This window comes from Hydra vulgaris, chromosome 06 (genome assembly GCF_038396675.1).
Source record: "Hydra vulgaris chromosome 06, alternate assembly HydraT2T_AEP".
In the NCBI taxonomy this organism is placed as follows: domain Eukaryota; kingdom Metazoa; phylum Cnidaria; class Hydrozoa; order Anthoathecata; family Hydridae; genus Hydra; species Hydra vulgaris.
This window is the reverse complement of record NC_088925.1, coordinates 24,867,747-24,886,511: the sequence shown is the minus strand read 5'-3', so window position 1 is coordinate 24,886,511 and position 18,765 is coordinate 24,867,747. Positions and strand designations below refer to the sequence as shown.

At 27.7% G+C, this 18,765-nt stretch overlaps 1 protein-coding gene across 1 annotated transcript in view; it reads right to left on the bottom strand.

Moving 5' to 3' along the window:
* Positions 1-18,765, bottom strand: part of LOC105847844 (voltage-dependent P/Q-type calcium channel subunit alpha-1A) — a 240,515-nt gene that overhangs the window by 34,858 nt on the left and 186,892 nt on the right. The window contains exon 29 of the mRNA XM_065799676.1: positions 15,501-15,608. Coding sequence (XP_065655748.1) covers positions 15,501-15,608 — 108 coding nt within the window. The remainder of the gene's footprint in view (positions 1-15,500; positions 15,609-18,765) is intronic.

The window sequence follows — 18,765 nt, the reverse complement described above, 5'->3', positions numbered from 1 at the left end:
ACTTTGAAGAATAAAAAATAAATACTTGTAGTATAAAAAGGGCGTTCTGGCTCATTTTTTTTCAACCATATCCCTAACCATAATCTCATATCATATATTAACTATCTCAACCATCATATATTAATATATGATGGTTACATCAATTTCACAAGTGAAATCTAACTTAAGCGTAAACGAAATCTAAGCTTATTGATTTCACTACGCATAATAGTAAATTACTCCTTTTAATTCAGACTTATCAATTCTTTATTATCAACCCATGAGTTGAATGAATCAGGATAACCGTACCACTTTACTAATGATTTATTTTTGAGTTTGAGAATCACTTTTCAATTCTAAATATTTCTTGATTCGTTTTTTGCATTTCTTGTTCATAAAAAGTACCTTGTATTTCTTCACCATTATAGTCAGTTAATTCATAAGTTGGAGGATCTGTGTACTGAATTTGTGATATAGTTAAAACTTCTTTAGTCCATCTTGGTGTGTGTCCTTTTTCAAACGTTCCTTTCTTTTTAGTTATCCTAACTCTATCACCAATTGAAAACTTTGGTCTTACAGACTTTGATCATACATTTCTATTTAGATTGAACCAAACAATATTTTCATTCTTTTTATCGCTAGCTTCAACTGGTGTCATTTTAATGGAAGAATGCTTTGTGTTGTTGTATTTATTTACCATTTCATCTAAGATGTCAATATATTTTCTAGTAGAATTAGCAGAAAAGTACTTAAACATTTTATCTTTCATTGTTCTATTCCATCGTTCAACTACACAACTTTTTTCTTCATTTTCAGTTGAGTATAACTCAACACCTAGCACTTTAACATGCTTATTATAAAATTCTAAGCCTTAATCTACCCATATTTTTTGACACTTTCTTTCATGGAAGACTTTATTTAAAGCATTAGCAACATCAACTCCAGTTTTACTCTTCAATGGAACAATCCATCCATACTTTGAAAAAACATCTATCACCATTAATAAGTATTTTATACCGTCATTGAATTTGGAGAAAGATTGCATGTCAACTAAATCAGCAGCCCATATTTCATCGATTCCATTTACAATCACTTTTCTTTTTCTGAAATGTTTTACAACTGGTTTATGAAGTTCGTTTGCAAGTTCGTCAGTCCATTTCAGATCCTTTGGATCCATAAGAATTAATTCTTTACCCTTTTCTTTTTCTTTGATCGTTTGTAGTTTTTTTGAGTAGTTTTAACACCCAATTCATATGAGTCTGAAAGACCTAATTCATATGGGTCTGAAAGACCTAACCGAAACTTTGCTTTAGATAATATAATAGGTTTTATAATACCTCGTTCAATTCTTTCACGTATTGTTGGATTTTTTATAGAATCCCTTTCTTCGATCATAATTTTATCAGCTTTATTTCTATTTGCAGTATCATTGAAGTATTTATAAGCAAGATCGTGATGGTAAGCTGCATTATCAACTCTATGTATAGGTTTACTCCATTCTTTATATGCATCAGTAGAAGTTAATCGTTCATCTAAATTAGTGCCTGGACCAGCAAAGTTCATTCCAGGTAAATGCATTTCACCAGGGAACTTTGCCTATGGTAATTTTATTTTTTTAGTTATTGAATTAATTGAACTCACTAAATCTCCTTTTTTTGATGATACAAATTGAGTTTTTGTTGTTCTACAAATAGCGCAAGTTCCACGTTGCATATTTCTATTGTTTTTACTCACAACATTTTGCAAGTTTAGTGTATTTGTTTTGTTTCTACATTTGACACAGTACATTTTTATATATATAGAAATTTTTATATATAAAAAAAATCTTATATATAAAAATGGATATTATAGATTATTCATGGAAAGTAAATAAAAATAAGCGAAGTAATAACAAGTTGTTACCAAAAAGTATAAAAGGAATTATTGTTGGAAAGTCGGGTTGTGGAAAAACTACTTTATTATTAAATCTACTTTTAAGACCTGGTTGGTTAGATTATAATAATTTACAAGTTTTTGGAAAGTCTCTTTTTCAACCAGAATACAAAATATTAAAAAGCTCTTTTGAAAAAAAATTGCCAAAAGAAATAATTAATGAACTATTTAAGCTACAAGACCAAATAGAAAAATTTAATGCAAATCCAGATTTTGTAATTGCAGATGTTTCAAAAAATTTGAAAGATAAAGCAGATATGGAGTGTAAGTTTTTTGAAACAGATAAAGATGTACCAAATCCTGAGGATCTTAATATTAACAAGAATAATTTGATGATATTTGATGATTTGCAATTAACAAAACAAAATAAGTGTGAAAAATATTATATAAGAGGAAGACATAGTAATGTAGATTGTTTCTATCTTGCACAAAATTATTTTATGTTACCTAGACAAACTATTAGAGAAAATGCCAATTTGCTTATTTCCTCAAGATGCAAAGAATTTAAGTCATATTTATAGAGATCATGTTTCTAGTGATATGAACAAAGATGAGTTTAAAGATTTTGTAAGTATGCTTGGTCAGAACCTCATGGATTTGTTGTCATAGATTTATCTTCTAAAATAGATAATGGAAAATATAGAAGTGGATTAGATAATTTTTATTTTCCATCTAAAGTTTAAAATAATTTTTTTGTATATAAAAAATGTATATAATATTGAATGATAAAAGTAGTCATATAAAAGAGAAGTTTGCTCCTATTATACAACTAAGTGAAGATAAAGATTATGAAATGGCATTAGTTGGTCTTGATACATTCTACAGTTTTCCAAATGTTGATTCTTCAAATAACAATTTTAGATATAGTTCAGATAATGGAGCGACTTGGATAGATATAAACATTCTGGAAGGTAGGTATGAGATTGATGATATAAATAAGTATATTGTGGAAAAAATTACTGAAAATAGTAAAATTATTAATGGAGTTGAAACTAGTATTATATTTTCAGCAGATAATAAAACATTGAAAACAACTTTAAATATTGAAGCTGGTTATAAAGTTGATCTTAGACCTATAAATTCAATTAGATCTATTCTGGGTTTTAACAGTCAAGTATATTCAACAGGATCTTATGAATCAGATAATATAGTAAACATTTTAAGTATTAATAGCATAAGTGTAACAAATGATATAATAGCATCATCCTATGTAAATGGAACAACAGAAAACGTTATATATTCATTTTTCCCAAGTGTTGGTCCTGGATATAAAATTATTCAAGAGCCATTAAACTTAATTTACTTACCAATAACACTAAAAACAATTTCAAAGATGGAGACTAAATTGGTTGATCAAGATTGAAATGTGATAAATTTACGAGGAGAAAAATTAGCTATTAGATTTCATATAAGAGAAAAAAAATAATCTAACTATAACAAAATGAGTAAATATACTAATAGTAAAGTAAATCTTTCACAAAACCAATTGAATGGTATTGGAGCTAGTATTAAGTTATCACATTCAGATTTAAATGGTGAACATGTATTAGCTGTAACAACAACACAATTGAATAAAATTAGAAAAGCATATGAAAAAGGTACTGTTGTATCAATTATTTTAAGTAAAACACAACTAGTACACAATTCTAAAATAGAAGGTGGATTTATTGGTGCACTTTTACCGTTTCTTGGTTCTTTAGCATCAAGAGTTATACCACCACTTGCAACAGGACTGCTTTCAGGACTAGGCTCAGCAGCTGGATCAACTATGATTAATAAAATTGCTGGAAATGGTATTGTGTACATGAAAAAGAAGGGGCAAGGAGTTAAATTAACATGCGCAGGATCTGGTTTATATTTGAGACCATGGAGTAAAAGAAGTTCTGTAGGTGATGGATTGTACTTACGTAGTGGAAATGGTTATACATCAACAGGATCAGGTTTATTATTATGACCAAATTCTCCATTTGCTAATATTCCATTTTTAAATATGATTCTTTGATTTTCAAATTATATATAATAAAATTTATATATAATAAAATGTCAAATAGCATGCCAGTGCATAAATTTATAAACAAATATAAACAACTGGAACCATTTCCTATAGTTTTTAAACCACATAAAAATTTACAGCATCCTGCAATATTAATAAATGGAAGATATGATGTATTTGCACAACACGACATTACAATAAAATCTCTATCACATCAGTATATTCTTTTAAAGTTTTTTAAAGTTTTAAAGTTTGGTGTAGTAGTTAATAAAGGTGTTGCGTTAGTTTCATTAAAACATGAACTTAGATTAAAAATGTTAAGTTTACAAGATTGTATAATAGCAGAGTCTGTTGATGATATTATAGTAACAATTGTAAATAAATCTTATTCTGGTGTGTTAATAAAAAAAGGAGATTGTTTTTGTTCTGTTAATCTATTTTGTTAATTTTTTTATTTTTTTATTAAAAATGGAATACAATAATAAAATGTACAATAACATTTATTCAAATATACCTACTGAGAATAACAATATTTACCCTGTTCTTCCTAATGCACCTGAAGAAAAATCTATTAAAAACCAAGATCAATCATATCGGTTACAAAAAATTGGCGAGATTCAAAAAGAAATAGAGCATGAGAGAGAAAAGAGAATAACGCTGAGTAAAAAATATCATAGAGCTGTAAAAATAATTTCTGCAATTGATAATGCATTACTAGCAAGCACTATGACACTTGGAACTATTGGAATTGGTTTTTTATCAACAATCATTGCAGCACCAGTAGTTATTGCATGTGAAGGTGCAGCATTAGGAGCAGGTGTGTTATCAATAATAGGCAGACAAGTTAATAAAAAAATGAATTTAAAAGCAGAAAAGCATGAAAAGATTAAAGTGCTTGCTGATTCAAAACTAAATACAATAAGTAATTATATTTCTAAAGCTTTAGTAGATGGGCATATAGATGACAAGGAATTTGAGTTAATACTTGGTGAACTTGAAAAATTTCAGACAATGATGGAGCAAATTAGAATAAAAGTTAAAAATGAAATTGATGAACAAACAAAGTTGTCACTAATCGACCAAGGGAGAGAAGAAGCTATTAAAGTAATTCAAAGTAGGTTTAATAAAAAAATAGTCAATTAACATTTTATTGACAAATAATAAGATATGAAACATTTATATCCGTTCTTTTTAGAATCTAGTAAACATGAAAGAGATTTGAATAAAAAAAAAATATTTGGAACTTCTTGGATTTGGAATAGGAGGTTTTATTGTTGATTCAGGAAGTCACTCTATATTTATCAGTGATTATGGAAACTTTCAGATACCATCAACTTATAGTGATGATGAGAGAAATAAACTTTATAAACTTATCTGGAAGATAGTGATTTTTATTGAGTAGAAAGGGACATTAAAGAATCACTTAAACAATGGAATAATGTTAAAAAACAGTATAAATTAAGAATTATAGATAAATATGTACTTCAATTAGAGTGTGATTTCAAAGAAAAAAAACTAATAAAAAGTATTTTATCAATGGCACTTATATTAAGATTATTAGAAACAAATGATATCATTTATAAAGAATTTGAGATTAAAAAGAATTGTGGAATGTTTAATATTGATTATTTAAATAGTTTGCTAAAATGTAAAACGTAATGTAAAACGTAACGTAAAACGTAACGTAAAACGTAACGTAAAACGTAACGTAAAACGTAACGTAAAACGTAACGTAAAACGTAACGTAAAACGTAACATAAAACGTAACGTAAAACGTAACGTAAAACATAACGTAAAACATAAATCTTTAACGTAAAACACAACATAAACTTTTATGTTGTGTTTTTAATCTTTTTTATATAAAAACAAAATGTCATTTTTAAAAATTACAGACACTGAAAAGAGAGATTGTAAAAGAATTATCAGAGAGTAAAAAAAGAATACAGCAGAATCATCTTAGTGAAAAGATTGGAGATTCTAATTTGCAGATAGTCTTGTCAAAATTATACAAGCCATTAATTGATAGTCAATCTGGAATAAAGGAGGATATATCTAAATTGCAAGATCAAGCTAATCAATTTGCTCTTACGTTTTCAAATGCATATCCTGAAATACTTACTTATGGATCTAAAGAAATACTTCTTATGGATCCGAAGGATCTAATGCCTTCTGATGAATTTTTAAAGTTGGGAAAAATTGCAACAGACTATCTTAGAATGTATACTTATAGTAAAAAGTCTACAGACACTACATTTGGAATACATTCTAAAGGGGGTAAATTTTTTATAGGAAAAGTTCCAATATTAATTAATAACGATGATATAGATATAAATGGAATAAAATACATTGGTACTCCTGGTCTTTGGGAATTACTAACAAAGTCTAATCCTAATAAGGAAATATATAATATAGATGATCTTCACAATTATCGAGATATAATAATACAAACAGATGCAATTACTACTGATTCAGGAAAACCAAAGTCATCTCGGAGTGAAAAATACAAAGATATAATAGCTCCCATTTGGAGAGAGTTAAAGAGAACTAGAATGCTTGAGTATCAAAGAGAATCAAAGGCAACAGGAATAGGACCAATAATTCTCCCTAGCGATCCTATTGCACTTCTTGATATGCTTGAATTACGCATAGCTGCATGGAGAGCAGGTAATACTGGATCAAGAAATGAAGCTGCTGCAATTTGTGATGAATTGTTAAGACAAGGTAAAATGAATCGTGATCAGTATAAAGCAATACAAAATAATCTAGCAATATGATAATATGAATATGATAATATGAGTAAAAAAAATTAAAAAAAAAATTGCGTACATAAAAATGCTATTTGTTAAAAATAAGAGATATGTTAGGAAGCAAGTTGTTGGAGGAAGTGGTATATTTGACAGTTTAATAAATTTATTTAAACAAGCACCATCATCAAATGTAACAAGAGTGTCATCAGCTATGTTGAAGAGGTTAGCTGCTAGCGATTTAGGAAAAACTGCAATAACTGCTGCTAAATCAGCAGGGAAAGAACTTTCAACATCAGCAATAGAAGCTGCTAAAGATGTCGTAGTTGAAAAAGGAAAACAATTAATTAGAAAAGCATCTTCTAAAGTTTTACAACCAAATACAGTCATTAATAATAGAATTAATGACATAATCTCAAACTTAAATAAAAAAGCTGATGAAGTTACACCAAATATAAATAATATAATGATGGGGTCTTCAATAAAATCAACAGCTATAAGGATAGAAGATCTAGCAAAAAAAGCCCGCGGTCTTCGATTGGCTTAATTTCTTTATATTTATTTTCCATTTAAAATTTTTTTTTTATATTGTATATAAAAAAATGGCATCTTCTGATATATTAAATTTTACTGAAATCCCAACTGTGGATGATGGAATTGAAAGATTTGAATTCTATGAATATGAACCAATAGCTCGCACAAATTTAAATAGCACTGGAGAAATAAGAATTAACATTGAGCAACAAGATTTGTTCACACTTCCGTCTGAGGCTTATCTTTTGTTTGAAGGAAGACTTCTTAAACTTGATGGGACAGCTTATGCTACTGCAGATGCAGTGTCACTTACAAATAATGGTATTATGCATTTATTCAGTGAAATATCATATCAATTATCAAACCAAAATATAGAGTCAGTTTATTTTCCAGGTCAAGCAACTACAATGTTAGGAATGCTTAAATACCCAAATGACTTTCAATTAGCACAAGGATTAAATCAATTGTGGTACAAAGATTCTTCAACAACAGCAGTACTTGCTGATAACTCAGGGTTTGCAGTACGACAATCATACATAATTCAGAAACCAACCACAAAGGGAACATTTTCATTTTGTATACCTTTAAGACACATTTTTGGATTCTGCGATGATTACAACAAAGTTATTTACGGATTTAAACATACACTAACTCTTGTTAGAAAAAGTGATACTGGAGCAATTTTTAGAAACGCTCTTGCAGCTGCAGGAAAAGTTAATCTTGATAAAATATCATTGTTCATGCCACATGTGATTCCATTAGATTTAGAGAGAGTTAATCTTTATAAAAGTATTGAATCAAAAGTGACACTTCCAGTAACTTTTCGCGCAAGGCAGTGTGATACTATAACTGTTCCACAATCTACAACGTTTTCTTGGAGACTTAGCGTAAAAACATCTCCAGAAAAACCAAGATACATCATTGTTGGATTCCAAACAAATAAGGATGGAAATCAAGAAGTTAATTCTTCCATATGTGATCATTGTGACTTGAAAAATATGCACATTATGCTTAATCAAGAAAAATATCCAGCTGCTGACTATAACTTATCATTTCAAAATCATCAATCGATTTGATAACACAAAGCAACATAACTCCTTCAGACTATAAAGATTTATACCCACTCTTTGTTTTTGATGTTAGTAGACAATCAGAAAAATTAAAATCCTCAGTAGTAGATGTACAAATTAAAGCAACATTTAATGCAGCTGTTCCAGCAGATACTGAAGCGTTTGCTGTTGTAATATCGGATAAGTTTTTACACTTTCAATCAGACGAAAATAAGTTGAACGTTGTTTATTAACTTTTTTTTGAATTGATTTAAAAATTTTTTTATCTTTATATAATAAAAATGTATTATACAAGAGAAAACTTGCAGAAGTTGTTAAAAAAAATAACATTTCACAAACATCTAAAAATTATGTTACATTGTTAATGATTTCTGTAGATAATGGGTTGATTGATAAAGAATCAATCATGTCAAAAGCAACAGAAGCAACTGATGAGAAAAGACCAGTTGGAAGACCTAGAATACATCCAGTAAAAGATGTTGATGAGAAACGATCAATTGGAAGACCTAGAATACATCCAGTAAAAGAAGAGAAAAAAGAAATAGATCCAAAATATGAAAGATTAAAAACAATTAAGAAAAAACCAGTCACTATTAAATTAACTAACATGGAAAACAGGAGAAGAAACAGTATATAAATCCTTATATAGCGCAATGCGTGGGACTGGTCATGGATAGATATCTTGAAATGCGTGATGGGAAGATTGATAATGGTTATAAGATTGAAATATCAAATTCTGAAAATTTAAAAAAAAATTAAAATATATTAAAAAAAAATCTTTATATATAAAATAGGATATGATGATTTATATGAAAATCCAAATGCTATTGAAATATTAAAGGCTAAGTTAGATAAATTTATTTTTTAATGCGATTGAAATATAAAAGAAGAAAAATTATAAAAGTAAAACTTGCAATATAGAAATATAAATGCATTTAATATTTCATATGTAAAGTTTCATATGAAATATTGACAAGAAAAAATATTTTGAAAAATGATATAAAGAAAATGAAAATTAAAAAAAATTATCTTGCTATATAAAAATGGAAAATAAAAAAGTATTATTAAAAGATTTAAAAGAAATCGCTAGAGAGTAAAAAATTAAATATTATTATAGAATGAGTAAAGATGTATTAAAAGAAGCGATAGCACAGACAGAGATTCAATCAGTCGAACAGATGCAATCAGACGAAGAGATGCAATCAGACAAACAGATGGATATTAAGTATCTACTTGATGAGCCTGTTCCAGATATATCATCAACAATTTTAGATCCATCACCTTTTCAGCCTATTACACAAACTATAAAAGAAAGAAATAAAAAGATTAGTTCTATTGCAGATTGGATTCTATCATATGTTCCAGAACCAATTAAAAAAACAGCTAATGAAAATATTGAATCATTAAAATCTAAAGTTGTATCAAAAATTTGGAATTAGAAATCCGATAGAATTTAAATTATCACGATCAGCTGTTAAAAATGTGACAAAACAATTTACAGCTAAAGGAATAAAAGGTTACGATGCTTTATCCTTCATAAATGCTGCTAAAAACAGTGCAACTAAAATACTAAACGAAAATAGAAATTCAAAGGTTTATATAGTTCTCACTTGTGAAATGGAGTGTACTAATATTAAAACAGGAGAAACTATAATCACATCTGCTCCAATTAGAAAGAGTAATCAAGTTGTATTAGAAACAACAGATTTAGATAAGTTTTATGAAACATCAAAGCAGAAAATTTTAGAATCCTTATCTTTTCAACAGTTAGGATCAGGTTGGAGATTTGTTTCTGTTGAAAAGATGGATATCAATTTTATTGAGTTATACTCAATAAATTGATATCCTATTAAAGCTAAATCATATATTCCTTAAAAAGTTAAAAAGCAATAATTAATATAAAGAATGAAGATAATCAATGTTTTAAGTGGTGTATTGCAAGAGCATTAAATCCAACAGCTAAAAATTCTGAAAGAGTAGATAAAGAGCTTAAAAAAATAAACTGGGATAAAATAGAATTTACAGTATCCTTAAATCAAATTACACAATTTGAGAAGAACAATACAGATATAAGTGTCAATGTATATGGTTATGAAAATTCAGAAGTTCATATTTTGCATGTATCAAAGAATAATGATCGCAAACATTTAATAGATTTACTATTAATCTCAAATGGAGAAACGAATCATTACTGTTTAATAAAAAATTTAAGCAGATTACTTTCATCGCAAACATCAAATAAACATTGCAAAAAACACTATTGTAGAAATTGTTTCTTAGAGTTTAATTCTGAAGAATCATTATCTAATCATAAATCGTATTGTGAAACACATGATTCAGTATGTATCAAACTTCCACCACCAAATTCAACAATGCAATTTACTAATCACAATAAATCAATGAGAGTTCCGTTTGTAGTATACGCTGACTTTGAAAGTTTTATCAAACAAATTGACACTTGTGAACCCAATCCGAATGAATCTTATACTAAACAATATCAGAAACATATTCCAAGTTCATTCTGTTATTATATTAAATGTTTTGATGAAAGTTTTTATCAAAGCAGTCCAGTCACATTTACTGCAAGTAGTGAAATAGATGATGTTGCACAAATTTTTGTTAATAGTTTACAAGACGATATTAAGAAAATTTGTGATATGAATAAATTTCCAAAAAAGATGATATTTACTACTGAAAACAAGCATGATTTTAATGCAGCAAATGAATGTCACATTTGCGAAAATGATTTGGATAATGATAAAGTACGTGATCACTGTCACATTACAGGAAAATATAGAGGTGCTGCTCATCAAAGTTGTAATTTAAATTATAAAATTCCAAAATTCTTTACAGTACTAATTCACAATTTATCTGGATACGATTCTCACTTATTTAAAAAGAAATTATCAGGAGGGAAATTGAGTTGCATACTAAACAATGAAGAAAAGTATATTAGCTTTTCTAGAGAAATTAAAGTCGATGAGTATATTAAAGAAGGTAAGAAATTTGAAGTTAAACGTGAGCTTCGTTTTTTAGATAGTTATAGATTTATGGCTTCTAGTTTAGATGCTTTATCAAAGTATTTAGCAAAAGATCAGTGCAAAAATATCGGAAAATTATATTCCGGGAAACAATTAGATTTATTACTAAAAAAAGGCATATATCCCTATGATTAGGTAGACTCTGTTGATAAATTTAATGAAACCCAATTACCACCAATAGAATTATTCTTTTCAAAATTGAACGATGAAGATATAAGTAATGATGAATACTCACATGCACAAACTGTATGGAATGAGTTTTATTGCAAAACAGTTAGAGATTATCATGACTTGTACAACATTTCAGATGTGCTTTTACTAGCTGATGTCTTTGAAAATTTTAGAGATGTTTGTATGAATTGTTATAAATTAGATCCTGCTTGGTATTATACATCACCAGGATTAGCTTGGGATGCAGCATTGAAGAAAACAAAAGTAAAATTACAACTGCTGTGCGATTACGGTATGATCCTAATGATAAAGAAAGGAATAAGAGGTGGAATCAGTATGATATCCAATAGGTTAGGAGCTTCTAATAATAAGTAAATGGGTGATGAGTATGACAAAAGCAAAGAATCAACATTCATACAATATTTAGACGCTAATAATTTATATGGATGGGCAATGAGTAAACCACTTCCAACACATGGTTTTAAATGGATGGACGAAAATGAAATAGAAAACTGGAAATCAATTCCATGTATACTAGAAGTAGATTTATATTACCCTGAACATCTACATGATGAACATAATGATTATCCTCTCGCACCTGAAAGGTTAAATATCGATAAAGTTGAAAAATTAGTCCCCAAATTGAATAATAAGAGAAAGTATATAGTACATTATGAAAATCTAAAACTATATAAAAGATTAGGATTAAAGATTACTAAAATTCATAGAGGAATAAAATTTAAAGAAAGAGCATGGCTCAATGAATATATCGAACTAAATACAAACCTTAGAACTAAAGCAACGAATGATTTTGAAAAAGACTTTTTTAAACTCATGAACAACTCAGTATTTGGAAAAACAATGGAGAACATTGAAAACAGAGTTGATATTAGATTAGTAACAGACAATTTACTTAGGAATGTGTATATTAGATTAAACCAATTTACTTAGGAATGTGTATATTAGATTTGAGCAAAACTCTAATGTATAAATTTCATTATGATTACATAAAGAAAAAATGTGCTGATCGAGCAAAATTATTCACAGATGCAGATTCTTTAGCATACAAAATTAAAACAGAAGACTTTTATGCTGATATTTCTAAAGATATTGAAAACAAATTTGATACAAGTGAGTTTAACCCAAAGCACCCAGCAATTAGTAATGTAGGATTTAAAGTTGGTCTTAATAAGAAAGTAACTGGAATGTTTAAAGATGAGGCTGAAGTAGCACAAATTAAAGAATTTGTAGGACTCAGATCAAAGTTACATTCTTACAAAATACACGGAAAAGATAACAAAAAATGTAAAGGAGTAAAGAAAAATGTTGCTAAAAAGTATATAACACATAAAGATTACAAAGATTGTTTATTAAATAAAAGAGATCATATTAGGAAAATGAATGTAATAAGATCATATTCACATGAAATTTACACAGAAGAGATCAATAAAATAGCATTAAGCGCAGAAGACGATAAAAGAGTTATTTTAGAAGATGGAATACACACATTAGCATATGGACACTACAAACTAAAAGAAAATAAGACAATAGGACAATTAGGAAAAGAGGTAAAGGAGCCCAAGGGGTAGGGGGTAGGGGAGCCCAAAAATTATTTTTTGAGAAAAAAATAAGTAAAAATGAGAAATAATTATAAACTTATCAATGTTGAAGGGATAATTTTACCTAATGAACCTTTAACAAATTTTCAATTGTTAGAAGCTGCAAAAAAACTAAAAATAAAAAATTTTAGAGGTGTATTTGTAAGAGATCAATTACCTAAAAATACACAAAAAAAAAGAATGTGGAATATTAAATACAGGAGATTTAAGTACACATGGTTTTCACTGGATTTGCTGGTACAAAGATAGAGATAAAAAATTAAGTTTTGACTCTTATGCACAACCCCCACCTGTCAAAGTTGTTAATTATTTAAAAGACTCTGTTTATTATAATAGTGATAGAGTTCAGTTTGGAAATACTTTATTCTGTGGACATTTGTGTCTCTATGTTTTAAAAAAACTAGATGAAGGATATGATTTTCAGAATATTATTAATAATCTATGGTAATTTTTTTTCTTTATATATAAAATGCCTGTTGATAAATTCGGACATACAACAATTTATTCAACTACAAGTCGAGTAGTTTCAAATGGATTAACAGCATCTCAAGCTGATAGTATATTTATTAGAAGAGATGGGCAAAATAATGCAACCAGTGATATTGACACGAATACAAACAAATTAGTTTGGAAATACTTTATTCTGTGGACATTTGTGTCTCTATGTTTTAAAAAAACTAGATGAAGGATATGATTTTCAGAATATTATTAATAATCTATGGTAATTTTTTTTCTTTATATATAAAATGCCTGTTGATAAATTCGGACATACAACAATTTATTCAACTACAAGTCGAGTAGTTTCAAATGGATTAACAGCATCTCAAGCTGATAGTATATTTATTAGAAGAGATGGGCAAAATAATGCAACCAGTGATATTGACACGAATACAAACAAATTAATAAATGTAGCAGAACCTACAAATCCAAATGATGCTGCTACAAAGTACTATGTTGACACAATAATACCTAATTCTAGCAGTTTAGGAATAGTACCAAATTCAAGTTTAACATGCATGGGAGTAAAATCCCAGACTCTTGAACCAAATACAGATGGAACAGCAGCTTTTATTCAAAAAAGTGGTCCTGGTATTCTCAGAAAACTATGGTTAGAATTTAAAGGAACAAATCCTAATGGAAGTGTATCAAGTAACGTATTTATTAGGATATATGCAGATAATACGCTTTGCATAGGAAGTATAGCTTGTGATTTATTATTCGCTCCACTTGGTGGACCAATTTATACTAACTCTTTACAAGGTTGTAATATGCATTCTAATATTGAATTAGGAGGATACTTTACACTTGATTTACCATTTAAAACTAATCTAAAAATTGAATTAAACAATAAAACTGGAAATCCACTTACATATTCGTTGCATCCTTTTATTACAATAAATTCAACACAACAAGCAAATATTTCATTAATACCCCATTTATTTCAGATCTTAAACTATACTCATCCACATTTAGATATTTGAACACAACTTATGGTAATGAATATATATTATTGAACACTGCAAGTAATAGAAATGGTGTTTATTTAAAATGTATTAGAATGCATGTTATCGGTAAATCTGGAAATTGATGGGAATCAAGAGTATGCATGTATGACGGAATCGATTCTCCTAAAAACAATGACTCAGTTATTCAACCTTGGACACCCTATAACTATAGTAATTTAATATTTCCTGGATACGAAAATAATAGCAGATGTATATACTGCTCATCTGGTTTAGTAGATTTTTATTTATCTTCATGGAATGGAATTAATATTACTTCATTTGCTAATAGATCATCTGGACTATTGTATCAATCAAAACCAAAAATTGATTCTACAACTACTATCTCTTTTTACAGAAATTTTAGTAAAAATGACTCCATGCCTAGCGTTACTAATGGTAGAAGGTTATTAGTAACAATAAACTCTGGTGATGAGCAAGTTGGGAAATCTGGAAGTTTTTCTGAGTTAAAAGGAGTAATTTACTATTATAGCTAAGTTCGAAGCTAAGTTCGAAGACCTACTTCTTATGGGTCTGAAAGACCTAATGCAAAGTAGATTTCATTTACGCTTAAGTTAGATTTCACTTGTGAAATTGTAGTAACCATCGTATATTAATATATGATGGTTGAGATAGTTGAAATATGATATGAGATTATGGTTAGGGATATAGTTGAAAAAAAATGAGCCAGAACGCCCTTTTTATACTACTAATACTACAATCAATTGTTGTAAAAATTGTTTTAATTTTATTAAGTTATACAATTAATTTTATATGTATTTTCATCGAAACAAATAAAAAATTTAATATGTTTACACAAAGTTCAAATCAGTGCTAATGGGATTTAAAATAGGATTATGGAATTAATGTAAATAAAAAGTTACCAACTGTTATAAAAACTTAAAAATAACTTACACAACCAAGTGAAAAAAACTTCAGAGCAAATTCAAAGAGAAACACAAAAGAAAACACCAAACTGACTTTATTCATAACTGAACCGTAGTTAGCAGGTTCACCTTCATACTAAATAAAATAAGCATAAATAATATTTATTGCTTTTAAAACTAAAAACAACAAAAATAAGTAAATTATTGGTATTATATATTGCATATAAAATAGAATATAATATAAAATATAAGACAAGTTTCAAAAATTTATGTTATTTACTGTAAAAACATGTATATATGTATAAACACTGCCCAGCAAAAGTTTCCGGTCACTTAAAGTTTTAATAGTTTTTTACCTATATTAATTGATATTAAATTTAAATTTCTTAATAAAAGTCATAAAATAATTCAATTAAGATGCGCTAATGTGTTAAATAAACTTATAAAAACTTATATTAAATTTTAAAATTGTTTATAAGCCATAAAATAATTCAATTAAAATGTGCTAATGTAATTTTAATATTGAAATGCAAAATCTATGTTTCTTGGTTTTTGTATTATAAATATGCTCAAACATACTTAGTAAAAACTTTGTAAATAAAATTCAACTTTTTTTTTGTTATCAAAGCATATTTTCATTGAAGTTAATATAAATTAATTAAGTGCATTTTGATTATTTTTAAACTAAAATTTTAGAAAATAATATAAAATGTCAAAGTACATCAGTTTATCACTAGAAACATCTTCTTCAATTGTTGCTCTGGCAAATGATGGTCGTTGTATTAGATATATTCAAAAATTGTTGAAAAAACCACAATCAACAGTGAGTGGTACTATTTGTCGGTTTAAATGCACTGGTACAAATAAAGATAGGAAAAGAACTGGACAAGTCAATTATACTCTCATATAAATAAAAATAGACAATTTGTTAATTGTCTGTTTCAAATATAGAAATAACATCTAACTTCAATGCTGTTCATAATAAAACTATTTTAAAAAGAACTGTTAGATGTCGCTCGAAAACTGTTGGCTTAAATGGTAGAGTAGCTGTTTAAAAACCTCTTCTAGAGGCAATAAATCAGAAAAAAAAAGCTTCAATGGGCTCTAGGACATTCAAAATGGACAGATATATATTGGTGAAATGTATAGTAAACGGACGAATCCAAATTTCTTGTTTTTGGAACAAAGCGACAGATCTATGTGGGATGAACAGCTACTGAAAAATTTCATCCACAGTGTATACATGTTTGACTGCCAAAACTTACTTTTGCAGTAAGGAAAGCAAAGGGTGAATTTTTGGATGAAAAAAATAATAAATTTTTGTTCCTGTAATATTGCATAAATTTGTTTATTTTTATCATAGACTTACAGAGATGATTGGTTTGTAATTATTTTTAATAATAACAAACTAATAATTATTTAACTTTTAATAAAATTATTTAAACAGAGTGACCGGAAACTTTTGCCGGGCAGTATATCTATATCTATCTATATATCTATATCTATATATCTATATCTGTATGTATATATACATTTATATATACATATAGTTGGGTGCCGAAACATAACCTCAAATGTATAGAAACTTTAACAGCACCTTTCAAAGTTTGTTGGTCAAACTCTATTTGTAGATCATTTTTGAAACAAAAAAATACTCTAATTCAAACCATTTTCAATTTGAGTCTTTTAATTATTTAATTGCAATTATAAATTCATTTAAAACCATGGTGCATAATTATAAACTTGCCATCTGACTTGTATCAAAATCATCAAATAATAGCAGAGAATTTTGTTTCAAAATTAAGTTTATTCAAATACTAATTATAAAAATGGCTAAAAGAATTAAACTTAGTTGAAAATGGGCAATCTTAGCAAAAGTGTTCAAAAGTGTTGAAGTAGAAGGGAAATAATATTTAAATGTCATTGAATTGAAAAAAACATTTGTACATGTTTTGAAGAACATATACTTTGCTTATCTCAGAAAACATTCTGAAAGTATGCTAAATCAAATATTCAAAGTAATTCAAAATTGCCGTAATAAAATGAAATATTAATAAAAAATTCAAATAATACAACACAAATTGAGTTTTTTTGAATAAAATTGAAATAAGATTTTAATTTTGAACTACCATTTTTCTAAAAATTTTCAAATCAATTAACAATTTGAAATCAAACTGTATTATAAATGAAAAATACTTAAGTAAAATACTACTTATAAAGTTTAACTTCATTGTTGATTCAAAAATTTAAGAAAAATATTTAGCATTTTAATAATTCAGAAATGATGAATGAAATTTATATTATATCATTTATTTATATGAAAGACCTTGATTTTCTGACATCTTCAGAAATTTAAGACAATCATCTTGCAAATGCATTTAAATAAGCTTTTCACTTATTAAAGACTATAAACTACCAATAGTAGCAACCAATGGATTTGTACCAAGCTTTGGCCGAAGTTTGTCTCAACTTTCTTAAAATTGCTTAAAGAAAATGAATTAGAGTTCACTGGATTGTCTAAAGCAAACCTTGAATCATATCAGTCAAGGAAACTTTAATGCGTGAGGTGCCTGCGTGCTTCTCTTCAACAGCTGACAAGCTCCACTCTGTCATTCTCTGCTGCTTGTTTTTGTATAAAGAAGTTAGGAACTGAAATGATAGGAGTGCAAATGATAGAAATAAAATTATAGCTAATTATGAATTATGAAACAGGTTAGATGACATTGGGTCTACATAACTTGTTTCATAATTCATGAGCAAATAACCTTTAAACAATAGATTTAATGCGTAATAGTATATTATAATTTTGAAAATTCTGAGGTACAGTGCACCCTTTCTTAACTCTTCAAGTCTTAAATGCAAACATTGAAAACGAGGTCACTGCAAGTAAAACTGCGGTGAGCGCAGTACAACCTGTGGTGGATAAGATGTGGTGATGATAAAAACTTGGAACTTTTTGCTTACAAAGCAAGCGCTCTACCACAAAATCATTACCACATAACAATGTCACAATATCAAACTATATCATTATAAACTTTTTTCTTCAACAAAATTTTTTTTTCTGTATTTCTGTGATGTTAGCTAAATCAATCTCAAAATAAGTTTATCCAATTCAAAAATAATGAGACACTTCTGAATTAAGTTTTACTAATATTACCAATCAGCTCAATGCAAAATTTATCTGTCGGAAAGAAGTTTAAGTAATACAAAAATGAAAAAGAAATAATATACAGTAGATTGTAAAAGTTTATAAAGAATAAATATTTCGCATTTTTTGTCATGTTTTTTTGCTT